This window comes from Terrapene carolina, unplaced genomic scaffold, assembly GCF_002925995.2.
Source record: "Terrapene carolina triunguis isolate 2854851 unplaced genomic scaffold, T_m_triunguis-2.0 Scaffold69, whole genome shotgun sequence".
In the NCBI taxonomy this organism is placed as follows: Eukaryota; Metazoa; Chordata; order Testudines; family Emydidae; genus Terrapene; species Terrapene triunguis.
Genome location: NW_020664420.1, coordinates 57051811 through 57074414, shown reverse-complemented (window position 1 = coordinate 57074414; position 22604 = coordinate 57051811). Strand labels below are relative to the sequence as shown.

General features: G+C 40.1%; 1 protein-coding gene across 5 annotated transcripts in view; it reads left to right on the top strand.

Moving 5' to 3' along the window:
- NUDT12 (nudix hydrolase 12) overlaps positions 1-22604 on the top strand; it is a 40054-nt gene that overhangs the window by 9837 nt on the left and 7613 nt on the right. For 3 of the 5 annotated variants that reach the window (XR_002907902.1, XM_024196608.2, XM_024196609.2), the window contains exons 3-6: positions 1334-1914; positions 3370-3537; positions 9310-9423; positions 12200-12399. Coding sequence is in view for 4 of the 5 variants with exons in the window: in XM_024196608.2 (XP_024052376.1) it covers positions 1334-1914; positions 3370-3537; positions 9310-9423; positions 12200-12399 (1063 nt within the window). In the remaining variant the exon portion in view is untranslated. Of the gene's footprint in view, positions 1-1333; positions 1915-3369; positions 3538-9309; positions 9424-12199; positions 12400-15881; positions 17013-22604 lie in introns of those variants that run through there. The other 2 variants (XM_024196605.1, XM_024196606.2) reach the window with 1 other exon arrangement.

Below are 22604 nucleotides of genomic sequence, written 5' to 3'. Positions count from 1 at the left end.
CATGATTTTAAAATGCTCTTTCTGCAGACCTCTGAGAAAGGGTTCCACAATCTTTGCCTCTTTTAAGTGTCACACTTGTTTCCAAGATAGTCCATTGTGATGCTACTAAGGCTGAAATGTTTCTTCTTTGAATGAATTAGGCCAGAAAAGTAGAATGATTACAAACAAAAATATTTTCTTGAAAGTAGAAATGTTTTGCTAACAGGCTATTTCCCTGATTCTTCTTTGATGTTGTTGCCTCTGCATATTCTCACTTGTGGAATATGCCTTTTAGTACCATTGATCTTTGGGATCCTTCTAGAAAGCATCGCCCTCTACAGCTGCAGGAGCTCCCTCTTGCAGCACTGAACGTTCAGAGCCAAAGCTATAAAAGGGCTATGTGGTCCATCTGCCTTAGTTCTTCTCCTTCTGCAGGGGAATCTATTCTCTCTAGGCCTGGAGCAATTTCTGGGTTTTGATCCAGGACTCCCTTAATTTCTGATGATGTATTGCATTAAAGTTAATTAGGTAGTTACAAATTTTCTCGGAGTTCTACTGTCCTGTGACACGAGTACGAGTAGAGAAGTTATTTTACCTCTGTATTGGGCATAGATGTGACCACTGCTGGAAATCTGTGTCCAATTCAAGAAGGTTGTTGATAAATTAGAGAGGGTTCAGAGAAGAGCCACAAGAGTGATTAAAGGATTAGAAAAATCTGTCTTTATAGACTCAGGCAGCTCAATCTGTTTAGATTAACAGAGAGAAAGTTACAAGGTGACTTGATTACTGTCTATGAGTGCCTACCTAGGGAATAAATATGTGATAATGAGCGTTTCAGTCTACCAGAGAAAGGCATAACATGATCCAGTGTCTAGACAAATTCAATCTGGAAACAAGGTGTACATTTTTAACAATGAGGGTTATTAACTATTGGAACAATTTACCATGGGTCATGGTGGATACTCCATCCTGGCAATTTTAAAATAATATTTGGATGTTTTTCTAAAAGGTATGCTATAGGAATTATTTTGAAGAAGTTCTGTGGCTGTTATACAGGAGGTCAGACTAAATGATCATAGTGGTCCCTTCTGGCCTCAGAATCTAAGACTCCAACACTTGGATTGAGCAGAAGGGAATGAAGGTGTTGGGAACATATGGTCATTTTATCATCACATTTCTAAATGTTCAGTGCTGTGAAGGAATACGTACATGGCCCCAGCTGGGACTACTTTTCTAAAGGTCCCCAAAGTTCAATGGCAGTGTGGATGTATCTCACAGTGAGAATATGTTCCAGCAAGACTCTTACAGAATCACAGTCACTATGGTAACCATCGTTTTTCTTTTCTGTTTATAGGTGTGACAGGTCCATTGTCAATAAATCGAGCCAGACTGCACTAGACATTGCTAAATTTTGGGGATATAAGCATATAGCTAATTTACTAGCAAATGTTAAGGGTGGACAGAAGCCTTTTTTCCTGCCAAACGATACAATAGAGTATGAAAATTATTTTAGCAGGACACTTCTGGATAGAAAGAGTGATAAAAGAACAGATTCTAAATGGTTAAACACAAAACAAAACCATCCAGCCACAGTATACATCCTTTTCTCAAATTTAAACCCATTGGTCACTTTGGGTGGAGGGAAAGATGGTTCCCAGCAGCCTGAAGTCAGGCTTTGCAGGCTATGCCACAAGGATGTAAAGGAATACATGAGCCAGACTGAAAAAGTCACCTTGATTTTTCTTGGAGTAGAACTTCAGTTGGCTACTCTGAATGGAGGAATTCTGAAGGAAGATGAAGAAGATGGACTGGTTGCTTGGTTTGCCCTCAGCATAGATGCTACCTTTGCTGAACAGTTTAAACAGAGGCATGAAGACTGTTATTTTCTTCATCCTCCAATGCCTGCACTGCTGCAGTTGCCTGAAAAAGAAGCTGGTAAGATGTCCAAAATGTAACTTTTAGCAATTGTCTAGTCAGAAAAGAGCAAATGGGAAGTGGGAGCAGGGCCATGGAAGGGCTCCTGTATTGGCTCCTATTTGCCCCTCTCCTACTGATTAGTTGCATGATCTTCAGCAAATCCCTACCCAATTTGTGTGCTTCAGTGATGCCCATAATAAGCTGTAATAATATATATCTTCCACATAGCAGAGTTTTGTTGTTTAATTGTTTGAAGTATGTATTGTGAGCCTCACATAAAAGGTGCAACATTTTTTATAGAAAGATTGAATTAAAAAAAGACAGCCAACTAGTACAGGCAAATACCGTTGTTTCCAGGGGTTTTAATTAGAGATCCATGACCTGATTTTTTCACTAGCTACAACTGGTTGTGTAAAAATTTGCATACACAGTTGAAAGATACTAATGTCTGCAAAACCAGACAATAATATTGCAACTGTATGCAATATCTGTGGGGAACATGTTGCATTAAGTGTATGAGTGGTTTATGTAACACTGGCCCACGGATTTAATTTACCTCTAAGTGGGGAGGGTTCTACTGCTCCACCAGGAACTAAAAACAATAGGGAGCGATTAAGGTGAATCACTTAATTATAAACACCCCACCAGAGAAGTACTACCTCCGGGGAAGGCTTTCATATACTGGTTCAGACAGGGTTTTTCAGAAACCAACAGACAAAGAAAGAGCTTATAATATAAAAAGACAGAGTTTAAATTAACTCAGGACCATCTTTCTGAACCAGCAAACAGACAGGACCTTATATCCAAGATGGGCCCCAATTCTTGCAGAAGGATTGGAAAGTCTATAAGACTGATGGGTGACTCCCTAATATGTTTAGTGTTTTCTTTATGTTTTCTCTGTAATGCTTTTACCTTAAGGATAAATGTGCTTGCCTAGAAAAAATCTCTGGTATAATTTGTAGCTGCTGGCAATAAATACACTGTTTATAGCACTTGAAGAGACAGCAAAGCACAGGCGCTGGCTTTTAGGCAGACTGGCTTGCTTGGGATATTGTAGTCTAAGGCAGGGAGCTGTATAGTCTTAAAACTCCTGGTCAGGAGGGAGAGAGACACGGGTCTCCCTCCAAAAGAGGTGCTTGCCGGGAGCTGAAACCTTAAGTGGGTGCCATCTAGAGATCACGGGAGGGGGAATACAGGTACAGTTACCCTGAAATTCTTATGCCCTGCACTAGTGTAAATGACTGCACAGGGTTCAGGACAATGCAGGCCTTAAATTAACATAGTTACAAGGAAAAATAGATAAGGGAATTTGAACAATATGAGATTATCAAGAAGACATTTTAAACTGTGGTTTTAGTTTGATTTTCCTGTTGAATTACGAGAATTTTCTTGTTGTGCTATATATTTTAAAAGATTAGAAGGCTTGTAATTTGATTTTATGTGACTCTATCATTTTGGTGCATTCTTTTAAAGGAGTAGTAGCCCAGGCTAGATCTGTTCTAGCATGGCATAACCGATACCAATTCTGTCCAACATGTGGCAGTGCAACCAAGATTGAAGAAGGAGGCTACAAGACGACCTGCTTAAAAGAAGACTGTCCCAGTCTTCAAGGTGTTCACAATACATCGTACCCAAGAGTTGGTAAGAATATCATAAAAATAAACGATTGGCTGAAGAAGACTGGCTTGTATCATAGAATCAGAAATGTAGGATTGGAAAGAACCTTGATAGGCCATCTAGTCCAATCCCCTGCGCTGAAGCAGGATTAAGTATTATCTAGACTATCCCTTATAGTTGTTTGTCTAACTTTGTTCTTTAAAACCTCCAATGACAGAGATTCCACAAACTCCTTAGGTAATTTGTTCCAGTGCTTACCTGCCCCTACAGTTAGGAAATTTTTCCTAATGTCTAATTTAAATCTTCCTTGTAATTTAAACCCATACTTTTTGTCCTGCCCTTAATGGATTAAGAGAAAAATTTATCACCTTCCTTTTTATACCATTCTTTTACCTATTTGAGACTTATCATGTGCCCTCCTCAGTCTTCTCTTCTCCAGATTAAACAAACCCAGTTTTTTCAGTCTTTCCTCATAGATCATGGTTTCTAGACTTTTAATCATTTTCTTTATTCTCCTCTGGACTTTTTCCAGTTTGTTCACATCTTTCCCAAAGTGTGATGCCCAGAACTGGACACACTACTCCAGTTGAGGACTTATTAATGCTGAGCAGAGGGGGAAAAAAATACTTCTAATGTGTTTTTTGCAGCACTCCTGCTATACATCACAGAATGATGTTTGCTTTATTTGCAACAGTATTACATTTTTGACTCTCATTTAGTTTGTGATCCACTATAGCCCCCAGATCCTTTTCTCCAATACTCCTTAGCCAGTCATTTCCCATTTGGTATTTGTGCAACTGATTATTCTTTCCTAAGAGCAATACCTTGCATTTGTCCTTATTGAATTTCATCTTATTTATTTCAGACCATTTCTTATTCCAATCCTGTCCTCGAGCCCCTCCCAGCTTGGTGTCATCAACAAACTTTACACGTATACTTTCTGTGCCATTATCCAAATCATTTATTAAGAAATTGACTAGAACCAGACCCAGGACAGATCCCTGCGGGAACCAGCACAATATTTTCTTCCAGCTAGATTATGAACCATTGATAACTACTCTCTAAGTACAGTTTTCCAGTCAGTTGTGTGCCCACCTTATAGTAGGTTTGTGTAAGCTATATTTCTCTAGTATGCTTATGAGAACATCAGATGAGATAGTTGTCAGCATGCCTCAGTGGGTCACAGCTGAGAATACCAGGTTCAGGACAAACTGCTGAGAAATAGGGCAGACTCACCCCAAACTGGTGGTTATTCTATTCTTATATTATACCACTCCAGTAACAAAAGTAAACTTCTGTCTCACCATGCTGGTTAACAGGAAGTCACAGATGCAGTCTCCTTGGGCATTCCAGCCATTGCCTTAGCACCCAGACACTGGCCTCTATGATGAATGGTTACTTAAAATCAGTTTAATTACATATAGAGTCCTCTAATCCCAAGAGGTCAGCCACATAGCCAGGTAAATATATAACTCAGATCTGTCCCAATAATCATGCTGCTGCTAATCCTTTAGTAACTAAAATCTAAGGGTTTATTAATAAAAGAAAAAAAGACAGTAGTTAAAAATGGTTAATAGATCGTATACATACAAATAGTTGCAAAGTCCTTATATTATGTTTGTACAATGATTGGAATAGACTGCTAGTTTGTAAAGTCTCCCTGGTAATTTCCAAAAGATTGGAAAGTCCTCAGTCCATAGTTTAAAATGCTCCATTTTGTTGTAAGTCCATACACCAGAGAATCAGGGCAGTAAAGGCAAAATGGAGATATCTCAGGAGTCTTTTACACTCTTTGCCATATGCCTGGAAAGTTACTGGCTCAAGATGGAGTCCAGAGTCACATGAGCATATCACATATACTTACATGCTTTGATGACTCACATGGGCAGCCATTACCCATATACTTGCTGAGGCATCCTCAGGAAGGCTTATTGGGCAGGATGAGTTTCTTCTATGGCCCACTGTTAGAGTGAAGTATCCTTAATGGGCCATCAAGCTTGACTAGTTCACTCACAATGGCGAGACTGGATGTAAGCTACCTTGTTGTTGTTACCCCAGGAACAAACACATTTGAGATACGGATACATAGCCAATATTCGTAACTTCACATGGATTTAAACAAGATAATCTTATTTAGCAAATCATAACTTCTGCATTGACACCTTAAATGATATACTTTGTACAAGATTTGTTGCAAATGCATAACAGTGGTATAAATGGTCATATTCAATCATACAGTATCAGAACGGTATCAAAAGCCGTACTAAAATCAAGATATATCACATCTGTTGCTACCCCATCCACAAGGCTTGTTACCCTGTCAAAGAAGGATGTTAGGTTGGTTTAACGTGATTTGTTATTGACAAATCCATGTTGCCTGTTACTTAGCTTATTATCTTCTAGATGCTTACAAATTGATTATTTGATTTTTGTTTGCTCCATTATCTTATTCACATTATCTTATTATTCACTACTTACTTCACTGTATTCATGTACCTTAATCCCTTTTAATTCTCCCATCCTCTTCACTCAGTCCCTCCAAGTCTTTTTTTCAACTGTCTCCCCAGACCCCACTCTGTCAGTTTTATTCAAGGTAAAGTAGTCCAAGCTTCTCTGTCTTTCTTTGAGTTGTGCATGACAAAAAAATAAAGTTTTAATTCAATTTCAGCCTGTTGTGTTGCTGTGCAGAGCACTAAAAATCCTATGATACAACAATGTAAGCAAATTATTAACATAACATTATTAACATTCTCCTCTTCATCCACACAGCATCGAGGCCCTCATCATCTCAGGTCTTGATTATTGCATCCTCCTTCACTCTGGCCTTGGCAAATCCTATCTATTCCCACTTACGTCCGTTCCAAATGATGATGCAACAGTCATTTTTCTGGGACATTGCTTTGACCACATGACGCATCTCTCTCTCTTCCTCCACTGGCTCCCCTTTCTCCACTGCATCAGTCATAAGCTAGTTGTCTTTACTTTTAAGGGCCTTCATGGCCTAACCCTGCCCAACCTGTCTTCTCTTAGATGATATAGGGACATTGATGCAAGCCTTCATTCTGCAAAAGATGCCAGTTTTGGTTGTCCCATTTTTTTAAATTTTCCATCAAGAACATTCAGCTTTCTCTCATGCTGTCTTTCATCACAAGAAGGGCTTGCCAAAGATATCCACAAAGCCACCTCATCATCCTTCTTCAAATCCTTTTAAAAACTCGTCTGCCATGTTGCTTACAAAAAAAGTTCTGCGGTGCTTAGGCAACTGTTTCTGCTGCGAGTACTCTTTTTCATGCCTTTGTTTCATGCTATTATTTCCTTGTGCCATCTGTTTGTTTTATCTACCTGCTATCTGTGGTCTGGTACTTAGATTGTAAACCCTTCAAGGCAGGGACTATCTTTGTATTATATACTTGTTCAGTGCTTCATACAAAAGGCCTCAGACTCTAGGTGTTACTCCAATACAGATAACATTACAGTGTGGCATCACAATGTGCTTACATCTTACAGTCTGAAATAATTTTTAAGACAGTAAAATGATTCAGCAATCAGTGCTTAAAGGTCTGCCCCAGAAAAACTGCAACAGTTCTAGAAAATCCATGATAAATGGTGACCCTGGCAAGAGATCTCATAGAGCTGGAGTCTTTTCTTTTGTTATCCATGTAACATCTGCACTTGGAAAGTTGTTTGAGAATTTGTCGTTTTAAGCTTGTGCCAAAATCCATAATCTAGCATCTTTTTACCGTAAAGGTTAATTTATAGAATTGTTTTGCTTGGCATTCTGAATGTTGTACATATTGTGCAAAAGGTGGTTATTTCATTTAATTATAAAAAGATGTTTAGAACTGTACTGTAAACTAGAATAGGGACAGCTGTGCAATATAGAGGATACTTACTTCAAAGACTAAAGAAACTATTTTAAGTAGCAAGCTTTTGTAACAAACAGGTAAAATTCAGGGGGGGAAATTGCCTGCTCCTGAAACCCTTGTCATGTAAAAAGATACATGCCCATAGGTAACAAATGAGAGAATTCTGTCCTTTCTTTCCAGTTACAGAGTTGTGGACTTTCTGCCAGGGAAATATAAAACATTTGAAGTAAATTAAACAAGTAAACAGCTTTCCTACCTATGCCTTGTCATCATATTTTTCCTTTCTTTCCTTCTTAGTTTCTCTCTTTCCCCGTTGGCCCTTTAGTATATGTTGAATATATTTTCCACATTTATTTTCTTGAAATTTATGCTTTTTTTAATCCATTTAAGTTAGTTAAATGGCCCCCGTTACCTTAGTATCTAAGCACCTCACAGTCTTTAGATCCTCACAACACCTTTATGAGGAAGTAAGTACTATTATCCCTGTTTTGCAGGTGGAGAACTAAGGCCCGTAGAGGCTAAGTGACGTGCCCAAAATCACACAAGAAGTCTGTGGTAGAGCAGGGACTTGAACCCTAGTCTCCCAGGTCCTAAGCTACTGTCTTAATCACTGGACCATCCTTCCTCTTCTTAGCCTTTCAAAAGCTTTAGTTACTGCATCTTTCCTCTCATTCCATTGTCTCACCATCTTTTTTCTTGTATCTTCACCCTTTAACCTCTTTTTCTTTCCCCTCACTCTGTAGTGTGTCCCTCCCAATCATAGTATGTTGTATGTCTGGCCCTTCTCTCTCCCCTTTTGTCTGTTGCTTCACCTTTTTATTAATCCTACCTACTCCACTCTTCTCTTGTGCTCTGTGGACTGCAGTGCAACTTACTAAAATCATTAGTAATTTTTTCTTTACAGTCTACAGCAGAACACACTAAGAAAAGTAGTAAGATTAAATGAAAGATTGCTGAGCCAGCATTTGTTGGTGGTACCTTTTCCTAAAAAAGCTGGTAGCCAGCAGGACTCGAAATACTACAATGTGCTCCATGGCAGGTACTTTTTGAATAAGACACCAATCTTTGATAAGCATTTGCCTAGTGAGATTGATAAATCAGTCATTCTAACAGAGGGGAAAATACAAGAAGAAGGATCAGTGAGGCAGGGAAGATAAAGCAAGTAGGATGAATATCAAGGCAGAGAGAGAGAGAAAGGGAAGGCAAAAAGAAAACATAGATATTAGGATGGTTAAATCAGGGAGAGGCAACCAAGAAGGGAAAGAGAGAACCAAAGACCGGTATAGAAAAAGGGGAGGCTCAATGTAGATATGACTGATGGAAGGGAGAAAACAAAACAGAAAATTAAAAGAAAGAAAAAGAGAGAAACGGGGAGAGGAGAGGGAAAATGGATAAAAAATCCAAAGGAGAAAATGAGAACTAGAAACCAAGAGAAGGAAATAAAAGAGTAAAAATGAAAAAACATGACAACATTTAGGTCATTATAATAATAATATCTAGCTCTTTTATAGTGCTTTTCATTTGGAAATACATCCTGTAGATCTGTGACTGAGGAAGAGGTGATGGCTTATCATTCTTGCTGCTGAAATTGTTGCTTTCTGTTGGATGTGTAACTAGGTTAATGCTGTGGGTACTTCTACAAATTGCATACAGTTGCAGGTAATTTATATCCTGGCTCTCAAACCTTGGCTAGTTAAGTACCCCCATTAGGCATGTGTATTACAAAAATAGGTGAATAGAGATCTTGTTAAAAAAACACACCCTGATAATACCTGCATTGGGGCATCTACAGAATTGGACTTTCAAGCTCTTAACTGTACTATATCTGTATTTCCACCATGAATATTGAACAAAGAATTATACATGCCTGCAATTTACTATATTTCAAGCCCCAAAAAAGTTAAATATATTTCTTTCACGTGCATTCCAGATCCTGTAGTGATAATGCAAGTCCTTCATCCAGATGGGAACCAGTGCCTTTTAGGCAGGCAGAAGAGGTTTCCTCCTGGCATGTTTACCTGCCTTGCTGGATTTGTAGAGCCTGGTGAGATTTTCTTGATGGCTTTGATGTCAATTCATTTTGTATTTCTATCCCAGCTTACCCTTGAAATTGCCTGGAGCTTTTCAAAAGGCAAATTCAATCCTGCAAATTGATTTTAAATAGTGCTGTACTTTGAAAAGAATGTCAGAAGTTTGATCCACATTAGGTCAACTAAATGTGTATATTATCTATTAGGCATGTTTTATAAAAAATATTCCACACACCTTACATATTGGCAGTTGATTTTTTTTTAAAGGAACATTTGTCAACTTGAATATTTTTTTAGGTTAATTTCAAAAAATTCCATTTTATGATAGAGCATTCCACCCTAAGTTTAAAAAAAAAATCTTTACGCAACTATATAAGGATTTTTTTCTGTTCCCCTCATGGTATTTATGAGGATATTTTTGGCCAGGAAGAACTGAAATTGAACTTGGCAGGACTGCTCATGCTTAAAATTTAGCATGTGCTTAAGTTTTTGCAGAATCAAGGCCTAAATGACTGTACAGAGGAACAGTGAAAGTTGAAAAAGCTTTGTAAAATACACAAGGTAAAGTGAAGATACTTTTTTTCTGCTAGCTGTTTTCAGCAATAATAGTCTCAGGTAGTAACATAATTATAGTGGGTACAAAATTTTCAGACAGAAATGAGATTTTCAATTTGCTGGCATCTCTTTCAGCTGAAACCTCTTTTCCTTTATTGTCTAGAGAATTTACTACAAATAAACTACTCATTCACTACTATGAGGTTTTGGTACAAATGAACAGCAGGGGAGAAGGAGGGCACTTGGCTACACATGTTAAGGACAGAGATTGAGGCTTAATATTGAATTACTTGGTTTTTGTCACTATCCACAACTGTGATTTAAACATAGTTTTCTGTATTGACTTTCCTTTGTTTTGGAAAAAAGGGGCAAAAATTATTTCATGAAACACTTACTCTAATATGTCTTATTCTCTAAAGAGACCATAATGCATACCTAGGTCCAAAAATTCTCTGTGTGACTGACTTCTGCTATCTGGTTGAATGAACTGGTTCAGATAAAATAAGAATTGACTCGAATATTATTTTAGAGGTTGAAAAAGTTTGGATTTTTTTTTCACTTCCTCACTTGTCCCACCTTCCCTTGTATTTTGCATTATCGTACCTCTTTGTACTTTTTGGTTTTGAGTGGACATAAAGTTCTGAAATACAAGGACACCCGTTAGAGTATTTCCAGGCTGAATTAAAGACTGTATTATTGGAAATCTCATGAGCCAGCATATTTTCATGCTATCTTCATACCAGTTTCTCTTATCAAAGAGATTTGGCTAGTTTGGATAAACAACCAATGAGCTTCCCAACTCTTCCAGGTTCACCCATCAGCTAATTATTTACTTGAGAAACCTTTTAACAATCAAGTGTTGGAGAACAAATGTAAATTTTGAAAGGACAGCCTCTTATCTGGCAGCTAAGCGCCTAGTTGGTTGAACTCAACCTTTTGTATTAATTGGCTAGCCTCTTACTAGTCAGAATAGAAAACACAAAAGATGCACAGTATATTAAGATCTGCCTGAGAGAAATTCCAGTGACTGCAGATCCAGTTTAAACTTCAGAGAAGGGAATTTTGGAAATATCTGCAGATAAGACCCTATGTTGATGCATGGGTTATCTACTTTAAGGAGCCTTTGACCACAGAATTTAAGGAAGAGGTTAGGAGTTATCTCATATAACAGTAATGCCTGTGTTATAGTTTAATTCGGGCAGGGAAGATGTCACTTGCATATCTAAAGCAAAGATGGAAGAAAATAATTGGATATTATCCACAAAAGAAAAGTAGCAAGAGGAACTGTCAAGATATAATAGAGCTAGAATTCTGAGTTTTATATTACTGTACCAAGGGGTACTGGTCACCATTCAGTTTGGCAAAAGAGTGGTGTATTTCTTTATGCTAGAGATCTTCCAGAATAAAGGTGACATTTATTCATGTTTTAGTCATACCTGACAGCTCAAAAATAAAAGCCAGAAGGTAGGAAAATTAAGGAAAAAATTAACTGACTTCAGCCATTTCCCATGTACAAATAATAAATTATAAACCTATCCAGTGCACATATGCCAACAGTGTATAAATATTAATGTTCATGAGGGTGGAGTTAAAGTTTTCCATTACAATTTGAGTTAGAGGAATTTAGTGTCTGTTTTGTGTTTCTTTATATGTTGTGAGGTGCAAAGGAAGCTCCTTGAAGAGAGGAAGAATGTGTCAGAGTGGGTAATGTAGGCATGTGTTTGAGTGTATTTAAATATCCACCATCTTTTTACTGGTGATTGTCATTCTTTGAAAGGCTTAGTTAAATTTTAAACTGTAACATTCCACTATTATAGTCATAGTACAAACCTTAAATTAAAGTTAACAAAATTATTTACCTGTTATAGTGAGCAAATGATTATTTGTTTCAAAGTTAATTTGAGGTAAAGTGTGTTACATTTTGCATAGTAATTTCAAGGAGTAATGGTAGCTTTACATGGGAAATACACATTACGATGCTGGTATTCTGATATTTTCATAGTATTTATTTTATTTTATTTTTATTCATTTTGAAAATGTTGCTTTAGTGCCTGCCTTTCTTTTATTACACTTCTGCTTCTCATACTTCAGATCTGTGCCCCATTCTGGGAATTGGACCCCTGTAGATAATTGTTCAAGGCAATTTTAAATCTTTTGAGTCAGTTCAAAGCACAGAATGTAATCCTTGCTTGGAGAATTTTCATCAGATGCTTGTTCTTTCCCCTTTTTGATTAGGGGAAACAATAGAAGATGCTGTTCGAAGAGAAGTAGAGGAGGAGAGTGGAGTCAAAATTGGCCATGTTCAGTATGTCTCTTGTCAACCATGGCCAATGCCCTCCTCCCTAATGATTGGTTGCTTAGCTGTTGCAGTGTCTACAGAAATTAGAGTCGACAAGAATGAAATAGAGGATGCCCGTTGGTTCACTAGAGAACAGGTAAAGTTCAATTTAATTTCTTTCTCTCATTGATTGTTCTGTGACTGTATCAGTTCTGGTGGAATAGGAATGCACCCTTTTTCAGCAAGTTGAATAGGTGTTTGTACGCACCACATCATACAGTGATTACATTGTAATTGTAAATTACACATAGCCAGAGAAAGGTAGCTACTCATAAAAGACTGCGTGATGAATGCTGTGCCCACTGCAAGCCCATTTAAGACATTCTTGCCATGCTTAACTATTCAGTGCTTCTCTTTGGACAGTATTTATTGTTAGTTATTCTAGTACCTTTCTATTACTTCCTTGAGTTTTGTTTGGCTCTAGATAAGAGAACTGTTAAGTAGCATTCATTTTTGAGCTTTTTCTAAAAAAATTTTTAGAAATACTTGTACTTTTTTTTTTAGAGATTAAAAAAGAGAATTTGTTATTTTTTGGCATTTTTTTTTCATACAGTTGTAGGCCCCAGTCATCCAGTTCACTGTGCATGGGCATGCCTTGTGTACTGTGCAGCACACTCAAGGATCAGAGTCTAAATGGGTAAAACTAGAAAACTAATGAAAAACACAATGGATGGAATTTTAAACATAACTATAAAACAAATTGCATGAGGTTTTTTGTTGTTGTTGCTGAATTCCTTCTGCCACCTTTTCTGTCGGATAGCATTTACATTGTTATATAAACTTTAAACGGCAAGTTCTTTGCAGTCAGGTCCTTATTGTCTTATACAAGTAAAGCAAATGTGTGTCTATAAATTTGTATAAATAACAAACAAAAACTACACTCAGCAACAGTGAAGGTGGCATCAGGCCATATCCCTCCACCTAAAACCTTAAAAGTATGGAAATAAGTTAAGGGGAAAGATATGTGCATTCTTTTCCACCTTCATATTGCTTTCACTTCCATCTCCTACAGATCCCTGCTCTATTTTTATTATGGAATTCTTCACTATCTGAAGAAAGGAGGAGTCAGTGTGTAGCATCAGTGCATCATTTATATGCTATGCAGTCATGTGTTTTATTAGCATATTAAAACTGGACTGGGGAGGGGGGCTATATCCTGTATGCTCATGATAGAAATTAAAATAAAGTTTATTGAAAAACACATGTATGCATCCAGTTCAGCCTGAGTAATACAGCAGTACTCCAGTTATCTGAATCACCTACTCATCTCCATTTCAGTTTGAATAATCAGAAATTTAGTATATTGGGATTCTCCTGTCTTCAGTCTGTAAATTTCCTTGATGGTTTCAGTCTTCTATATTACCTAATTTGTGCAGGAGTGAACCATGCAGCTCCACTCCCCATGTACTGAAATCCTATGTAAACCTCCATTTTTACAAGGCAACATGCTGTAGTTTAGTGAATAGGCAAGTTGGGGTTATCAGAGTTCAGTAAATTAGTATTCTACTATACATAGGGCCTAAACCTAGCCTTCCTGTGCATTACTTTTTTTTGTTTCTCTGTCTAAATTTGTAATGAAAATGGAGAATAATTTATTTTCACATTTTTCAAAAGGGAGTGTCTAAAATTAGCTTCTTGAACCTGTATGTAGACGCTGAATAAGAGTGGCCTGATTTTCAGAAGTGCTGAGCTCCCACCAATTTTATGAAAGTCAAGGGGAGGTGCAGGTGCTCTGCACCTTTGAAAATCAAGCCACTTTTATTTAGAAGCCTAACTTCAGGTGTCTGTTTGCCAATTATTTTCATAAAGCAGAAAGTAGGATGAACTGGATACTTTAAATACAATAGAGATTTCTCAAAAGATGATTGAAAGATTATGGGGCAAATGTAAACTTTCAGTGAAGTTTCATAGCCTTACACCAGTTCTGAATTTGGCTTTACATGTTGTAAGAGATTTGTGTATTATAAATAAGGTTAAGATTTTGTCACAGTTATTTTTAGTAAAAGTAAACTGTGACCTTTTACTAAAAATAACCACGGGGGGAGACTGACAGCTCTGGGGCACCCACCACCCTAGAGCACAGGACTGAAGCAGAAAATGTCACGGAAGTCTCTGAAAGTCACAGGATCCATGACTTCCATGACAATATCTTATCCTTAATTATAAAGAATCTACCAGAAACTAGTTTTAAAATAGTGCAAATATGTCCATAGCATGTAAATCACAATTTTATAAGGTGATGGTACTATGTGACTGTCTTACTGTAATTGTAAGGTAATGCACATTGGAAGGAGTAATTTTAACTAATGTACACATTTCTGGGTTTTAAATTAAATGTGACCACGTTGTAAAAGACCAAGGCATCGTTGCAGAGAATTCAGTGAAAATATCTTCTCCGTTCTCATTGGAGGTCAATGCCCTACACTCCAAATGGTAGAAAAAAGAATGAAATAGAAAATAATAATAAAAATATTATAACGCCACTATATATATCAACAATACACCCTCAACTGGACTATGTTCAAGTCCTGTCATTCCATCAGAAAAAAGATACAACAGAATACAAAGTCGTACTAAGACAAGCAGTGAAAGTAGTTAGAAGCACAGAAAGTCTTCCATGTGAGGAAAGATTGAAAAGGATTGTTCAGTTTAAGGAAAATACAAATAAGAGAGGGCATGACAGAGGTATAAATTAATGAATGATATAGAGAAAGTAAATCAGGAGCACCTCTTTACTGTTTCTCATAATACAAAACCAAGGGAGCCATTCATAAAAATAGACAGCAAATTTAAAATTGATAAAAGGAAATGCTTTTAATAAACACACCATATAATCTCTGCAGCTCATTGCCCTGAGGGACCGTTAGGCCAAGATCTTAATAGTGTCACGCGTCTTTCAGAGCAGTAGCAAATGTTGGGGCTTTGCAAGTCAGTTTCCCATTAAAGAAGAAATCAGTGGCATGGAGTCTGGGTATATTCTTAGAGCAACTTGTTTATTTTAAACAGTATATGCAGGTTTTGAACACAGGTGGTCACAAACAGCATGTGGGGTAACCCCTTTTTCTAGGGATCTCAGCCCAAACACCAATACCTGCTTTTCAGGAACAACTCTGCCTCAAGAATTTAATTAGCAAATTCCATTACTGCTTACCACAGCCACCTAAAAATCTGTATCAGAAAAATAAACAACACAACATTTTTTCCCCAGACTAAAAGCTTGTTCACACGCAAAGAAAAAGAACTTGTCGGATAGTGTAACAGTGCCATCTGGTGATTCCTGCCCTAGCAATCAGCTACACAAAAAGATTAGTCATGTATATGATTAGTGAGAGTGTACACAGTTACTTTAGAATAATAAGCTTGAAAGCTTTAGGGCATAATTCACTTGCTGCCTGATGGGTTAAAAAGCCTTCCCTCTTTTTTCTTGTACCTTCCTCTGATGCATCTGGTAATGGCCTCCATACTGGACTTGGAGAAGACCACTAGATCACTCCAGTATGGAAATTCCTATTTTCATAAAATGATAGATTCCGTGTGTTTATAAGATTAATTTACCAAAACAAAATCTATGTATTGCAGGTCGTGGACGTTCTCATTAAAGGAAACCAGCGTTCTTTCTTTGTGCCACCGAGTCGAGCTATTGCACACCAGTTGATAAAACACTGGATTGGAATGAATGCTAATCTTTAAATTCAAGGAACTGAGTTCTTTGAGTTAAATTACTGTTTCCAGTGACTGCTAATGTAAATAAATTAGAAATAATTGGTCATTTAGTGAAGTGGTGACCACAGTAGTTCTTGAGTTTCTTAGTCCTTTGACTCCTGCGATATACTTGCACTCAGTGATTCTTTTCAGAAATTTGTTGGACTGGGACAGTCACCCACTGATTACCCCAAACAAAAACGTCAACATTAAAGTATAATTTTGAAGGTTTTTTTATAATCAGGTTATTCTGCCCTTCGCTATCCCTCGTTTTATTTTCCAGGACTTGTCTGAGCTCTTCTAGATCTACTATTTTTGTTTGAGACATTAGGTTAAAATCAGCCCTGGTGTAAGTTGTGACAACTCCGCTAATTATGCCTGCTGTGTCTGAGATTCTTTTCCTCTGTGTTTACCTGCAATTTTGTTGTTTGTTTTTCCTTTTTCTCTCCTGTTTCCTCTTTCTTGTTCTATACCTTCCTCACTTTCCCTTTTTTATCCTCCCTCCCTTTTCCACGCTCCCCTCACTTTTGGCCGTTCGTCACTCCCTCCTACCCCAACGAACACTTAGCATTACATTTTAGCAGCAATGTTAGCATTTAATTCTAGAAGCTCTATTAGCAACAGGTATCACATGCTGGTAGTACATTCATTAGAAGCTAGGTGTGTAATGCTTTTTATATCTTATATGATTAGTGTTGCTGATGCTAGAGTTTGAGCCAGCAATCTTGTGTGGATCCTGTCAACTCATTAACATAGTGTCCAAACATTATTTTAAAGACCTTTTGCAATATTGTGTTTGCAATAAATGGGAGTGAGGATGGCTGCTCCAGAAGCTTAAATATTAGATACTGTTATAAGCAGCCACAGACTTGTTGACTGGTAGACAGCAAACAAGATTGCAGTTGATTGGCTTCTTTGGTCAGTGCAAATTAGTGTAGAGACTTCAGAAGACAAGTAGATTAAACTAGACAAAAAAGACACCAGAATTAATGACAGTTCATCTAAATACAAAATGCTGCTTATATAAGTAATATATAATCAAAAATGTTAGGTAACTTAAATATACCAAATCTAAATGTAATGAAGAGAAGACAGCATTTTTAAACAATAAAATATTAATTTATTGATGTATGTTTAACATTAGTAATTTACAGTACTGTTTCAGATTTTGTGCCTTAATTATAAATTAGTGACGAGAATTCAAATTACTTTCTTTCAAAATGGAAGGCTATAAAGTGTACTACAGTAGAAGCTCATTTGCAGCAACACCTTGTAAGAGCAACTGCCGCTAACGAGCAACATTTCCCCTGGGAACACTTTCCTTACTGCTATTTTTCCACTTGGTAACAGCAACATAGCCGCTGCATAAGAGCGACATTTGTGACATCACATCCAGAGGTGGAGATTGGGGCGGGGGGCATGTATGAGCATTGCACCCCCCGACCCCACTGCATCTTTCCACTCCCAACCCTGGCCTTTCACTGCAGCTTCAGGGTACGCATCCCCATCCACTCGCCCTGCCTGATCGAGCCTGCACAGGGAAAGCAGATGGGGATGCGCTCAAGGACTGGAGTCAGCAGGGGGTCAATACTCATAGGGTACCTTTTTCCACTCTCCTCCCAGTCCAGGCCCTTCAGCATAGCTCCAGGGAAAATAGCCCCATCCACTTGCCTGCCTGACAGAGCCTGCATGGAGAACATATGTGGAGGGCAGTTTGGGGGAAGGGTATGGAAGAGGGATTTTTTTGGGGGGGGGAGAGAAGCTGGGGTCAGGGCAGCAGTAGGGGCACACCTGGAAGGTTTCCTCCCTCAGCATCTGGCTTGCAGGTGGTGGGGGGAGAGGTGTTGCTATTTTGCGGCGGGGAATATTGGGGACTCCCCTTGTACACTGAGTTGCCCCCACCATCTCTGTTGCCAGAAGTGGGGTGTTGACATGCTGTTTTGCAGTGAGAGGTTGGGGGACCCCCACGCTACAGGGCACTGACCTTTCCCCTTCCCCCTTCCAGTCTCCGCTGTTCATGGTAGGAGCCACCACCACCACCCTCCTTTGCAGGCTGTGCACAGTGCCCTCCCCAGGCATCCATCCCTCATGAAGGTGGTACATGAAGCTGGCAGCAGGAGCATCAGGAGCATCCTCAACCTGTCCCCAGCAGCCAGGCTCGTTCAGCCGTGTTGCTGACTGGAGGGTCTCTTGCCAAACCCAGGATTCTTCTTCAAATGATGTCCCTATGGGTGTTCCACTGTAGTTGCGGCAGCACCCCTTACAACTGGGATTGGAGATCTTCAGTAGCAGTGGCCATTGGACTGCACATGTGCTCCTCCCCTTCTTGCACTGTGAGGGGCATCTTTATATAGTGCTGTGCGGTTCAACCTTCTCAACCACCTTTGATCTGGGACAGAATCCAGAGCAGAGCCCTTCTATCCTCTGAGTTATTAGATAGCACCCTTATCTGTTAGGTTAGTAGTTAATCATTTCCTTTAACCATCCTCTTCTGGCAAAAACATTTTTTTTTTAGATTGCATTTTCCTGCTTCCTGCCCTTCCCTATCAGGAAGCTCTTTCCCTCATACTTATGCTCAGATCACCTGGGTTTAAGAGGTGCCTTTCCTGCCATGCAGTCTTCCCCATGAGCAACAGACACCCATAGTGTATCTGCTGCCTTGGGGAAGGACACATTGCACAGAAGTGCACTCACTGTCACAACTTGGCTGCCCAGGCCTGAAAGGACTGAGACATCTGGCTGAGACTTTTCATGGAGAGATCCTTGTGACCAGCCTCAGACTCCATCCAGTCCAGGCACTTCCCCTCGTGCGACTCTCACTTACTGCATCCTTCTAAGAGGAAATCCTCTCTTTCCTGCAACTGCAGGAAGAAACGGGCTACCACATCACTCTCTGAGGAACCGCCTGACGGAACACCATCCTCTGCAAGGTCAGTATTCTCTATATCTTCAGGGATGAGACGTAGCTCCCGTGACCATCTGAGTACCTCTGGTACCAGAGCTAAAGAGAGTCTAAGGACCCTAAACACCTCGACCCACAGGTGACCGCAAGGCAGTGAGAGACCTTAAAAAAATGATACCGACCACCCCACCAAATCAACCTTGGGTGCCGCAGCACCAACAAAACCGTGGCCACCAACATCTTTATTAGCACCGACATCCCAATCAGCCCCGACCAAACCTGTGGCACCAAGTAAACTGTCGACACCAATACGACCTCCTGCACTGACAAGACCCTTGGCACCAGGCAAGCCTTCTACTCTTATCTGCTGGCCGATCCAAAGAATGCACACCTCTCTCAGCACTGACACAACCATTAGTGTTGATGATGCTCCTCCTCCCTCCTCCACAGGAGTTCAGATACCCTAAAGATGTGCTGGTATCTGATATGCCTGATTCACCGCTACCCAGACATAAGCTCCCTCCACTCATGCCTTTTCTCCAGAGTCACAGCACTGCTCCCTTTCCCCTCTGAGGACAGTACCACCTTTCCCTAGTGAGGAAGAGGAGGAGGAATACTCCGTCCCATCCTCATATTCAGAACAGGCACAAAAAGCGTCCTCTACACATCCTCATTATTCACAAACCAGAACCAAACCATGGCCCTGGTATGGACCGCCATGGATGCAACTGTACTTGCCAATCCCTCTACATTGGCGATATTGGGGTCCATGGGCCATGTACAGAGCACAATTTCCAAACACTCCTATAGAACAGAGCCGGACACACCCATGCTTGCCATCTTCATCAGTTTCTTGACCACCAGAGGCCGATCCACTCCCAATAGAGGACCATGAAGAAGAACAGGAGGAGATTACACCACCACTCCATTTTTCTTCCTCTTCCCTCAGTGAGACTAGCATGCCTCCACCCCCTATGTCAGCCGACGGTTTCAAACATTTCCAGAAGCTGTTTGGCAGGATCACAGACTCCCTCCAGATCCCTCTGGAGGAAGTGAGAGAGCAACAGCACAAACTGCTCAATATCCTGCACTCCTTTACACTGACGAAGGTAGCCCTCCCTACCAATGAGGCCTTCTTGGACCCCCGGCCAAGGTTCTCCAGTAGACCCCTGGATCCATCCTTTCAACCTGCAAGCAAGTGGACAAGAAATATTACAACCTCACTAAAAACATGGAATTTCTCTTTTCTCATCCCACTCCAAATTCTCTGGTTGCCATGCAGTTCATGAGAAGGGATGCCAATACCACTCAACGTCAATCCCTTATGACAGGGACTGGAAGTGACTGGCCCTATTTAGTTGCAAAGCTTAGTCCTGTGCCGCACTTCAGTTCCGAATCTCCAATGATGAGGCTCTCATGGTCAAATACAACTATGTAAACTAAGATACAGGAATTCTGCCAGGATCTTCCCGACAACAAGGAAGAGCAACTCCAGGCACTCGTATCTGAAAGACACCTGTTGGCTTTTATGGGTTTACAAGCATCTTTGGACTCTGCTGATACACCTGCCCATTCCAGCACGATAGCTGTAGTGATGAGATTGAGCATCATGGCCACACCTATCCAGACTCCCTAAAAAAGCACAAACTACTGTTGAAGACCTACCGTTTGAGGGTCCCAAATTATTCATCAAATGCACCGATGAGTCCCTACATAAAGGACTCTCAAGCAACTCTGCTCTCTCGGCATCTATATTTGAGTGCGTCATAAGATGCAAGGTGTCTGAGCCTGAGTCGTCGTCATAGCTCCAGCATGGCCACAACAGATTTGGTATACTTACCTCCTTCACATGACCGTATGTCCTCAAATCACTCTACGACCAATTCCACACCTCCTCTCACAGGTGCGGGTCAAATCCTCCATCCCAATCCACAGCTCCTCCATCTGAAAGCATGAATCCTATATGGTTTTGGGATTCGAAGGTGACCTGTTCAGAGGCAGTAAAATACGTCCTCCTGAATAGCAGACATGATAAAACTTGCTGCACTTATCTCCAAAATGGACACGGTTCCGATCCTGGTGCACCACCAATCACGTCTCAGCAATGAATGCTCCTTTACCGCTCATCCTAGACTATATTTTACATCTTAAAGATCAGGGTTATCCACCAGTTCCATTTGTGTACACTTGGCCACCATCACAACATTCCACTCCAGTATAGCCTGCCACTCCCATTTTCACCCACTCACTCATGAGATTCCTGAAAGGTCTCCAAAACCTTGACCCTCACATACGAGATCCCACCCCAGCTTGGGACTATGGCCTCATCTTGTGCTGTCTCACCAGATCATTGTTCAAGCCCATGCCAACATGCTTTTATATTCATCTGTCCCTGAAAACAGCATTTATTTTCACCATCACCTCTGCCTGACTGGTAGGAGAAATTGGTGTGCTCCTGGCATACCCCCACCCACACACAGTTTTTCATAAAGACAAGGTCACATTATGTCCACATCCAAAATTCTTACCCAAGGTACCATCTTCCTTCCATTTATATCAACCTATCCACCTTCCCTGCTGCTTCCCAAAACCACATAGCAACCAGCAGGAAGCAGTTACACATATTGGACGTCAGGCAAGCATTAACCTTTTACCTGGACAGAAATTGTAAATCTTTCTGAAAATCGCCACATGCTTCTCAACAGCGAAAAGATCAAAAGGCATAATCATTTCCAAACAACACATTTCTAAGTGGATCTCGCAATGTATACACCTTTCCTACCAATTACACAATCGACAACCCACTAGAACTAAAGCACATTCAACACTGACACTCTATCCACCTCGATTGCCTTTCTCAACCTTGTCCCAATTACTGACATTTGCAAAGTGATCTCCTGGGCCTCCACAGATACTTTTAGCTAACACTATGCAAATACCCCTGGCGCAACATCAGATGCCCTACTAGGATACACTGTCCTATCATCTGCATTAAATGCCGTTCCAAAGCCTCAGTCTTCCAACTAGAGGTACTGCTATATAGTCACCTACAGTGGAGCACCCGTAGGGACATCACTCGAAGAAGAGAGGGTTACTCACCCTGTGCCATAACTGAGGTTCTTCGAGATGTGTGTCCCTATTGGTGCTCCACTACCTGCCCTCCCCTCTGCTTCGGAGCTGAAAGATAAGCTCTGCAGTAGAGAAGGAACGGGGGGAGGAGGGGAGAGACGGTTGGACCACACAGCGCTATATATGCATGCCGCTCATGGCGTGAGACAGGGAGGAGTGCATGTGTGGGCCAATGGGCACTGCTACCAAAGATCTCCCATCCCAGGCGCAAGGGGCACTGCCGCACCTACAGTGAAGCACTTCTAGGGATACGCATCTCGAATAACCTCAGTTACTGCACAGGGTAAGTAATCCTCTCTTCAGCTACTTCATTCCCCCCATACTTCGGGTTCCCCCATTCCAGAACTCCCCACACACACAACATGGCTGCCCCACCCCTTCTGAAAAACCCTTAACACTTCATACGCCTTAGGTCAGACGACACTCCCAGTAACAGCAATAACCGCTTACGAGCAACATAGCAAAAGGATACCGAGACGTTGCTACTAATAAGCATCATACTGGAAAGATTTTTATTTAATAAACTGTGATTACACAGAGAATGTAGTGGTCTGAAGAGAAATGCAAAT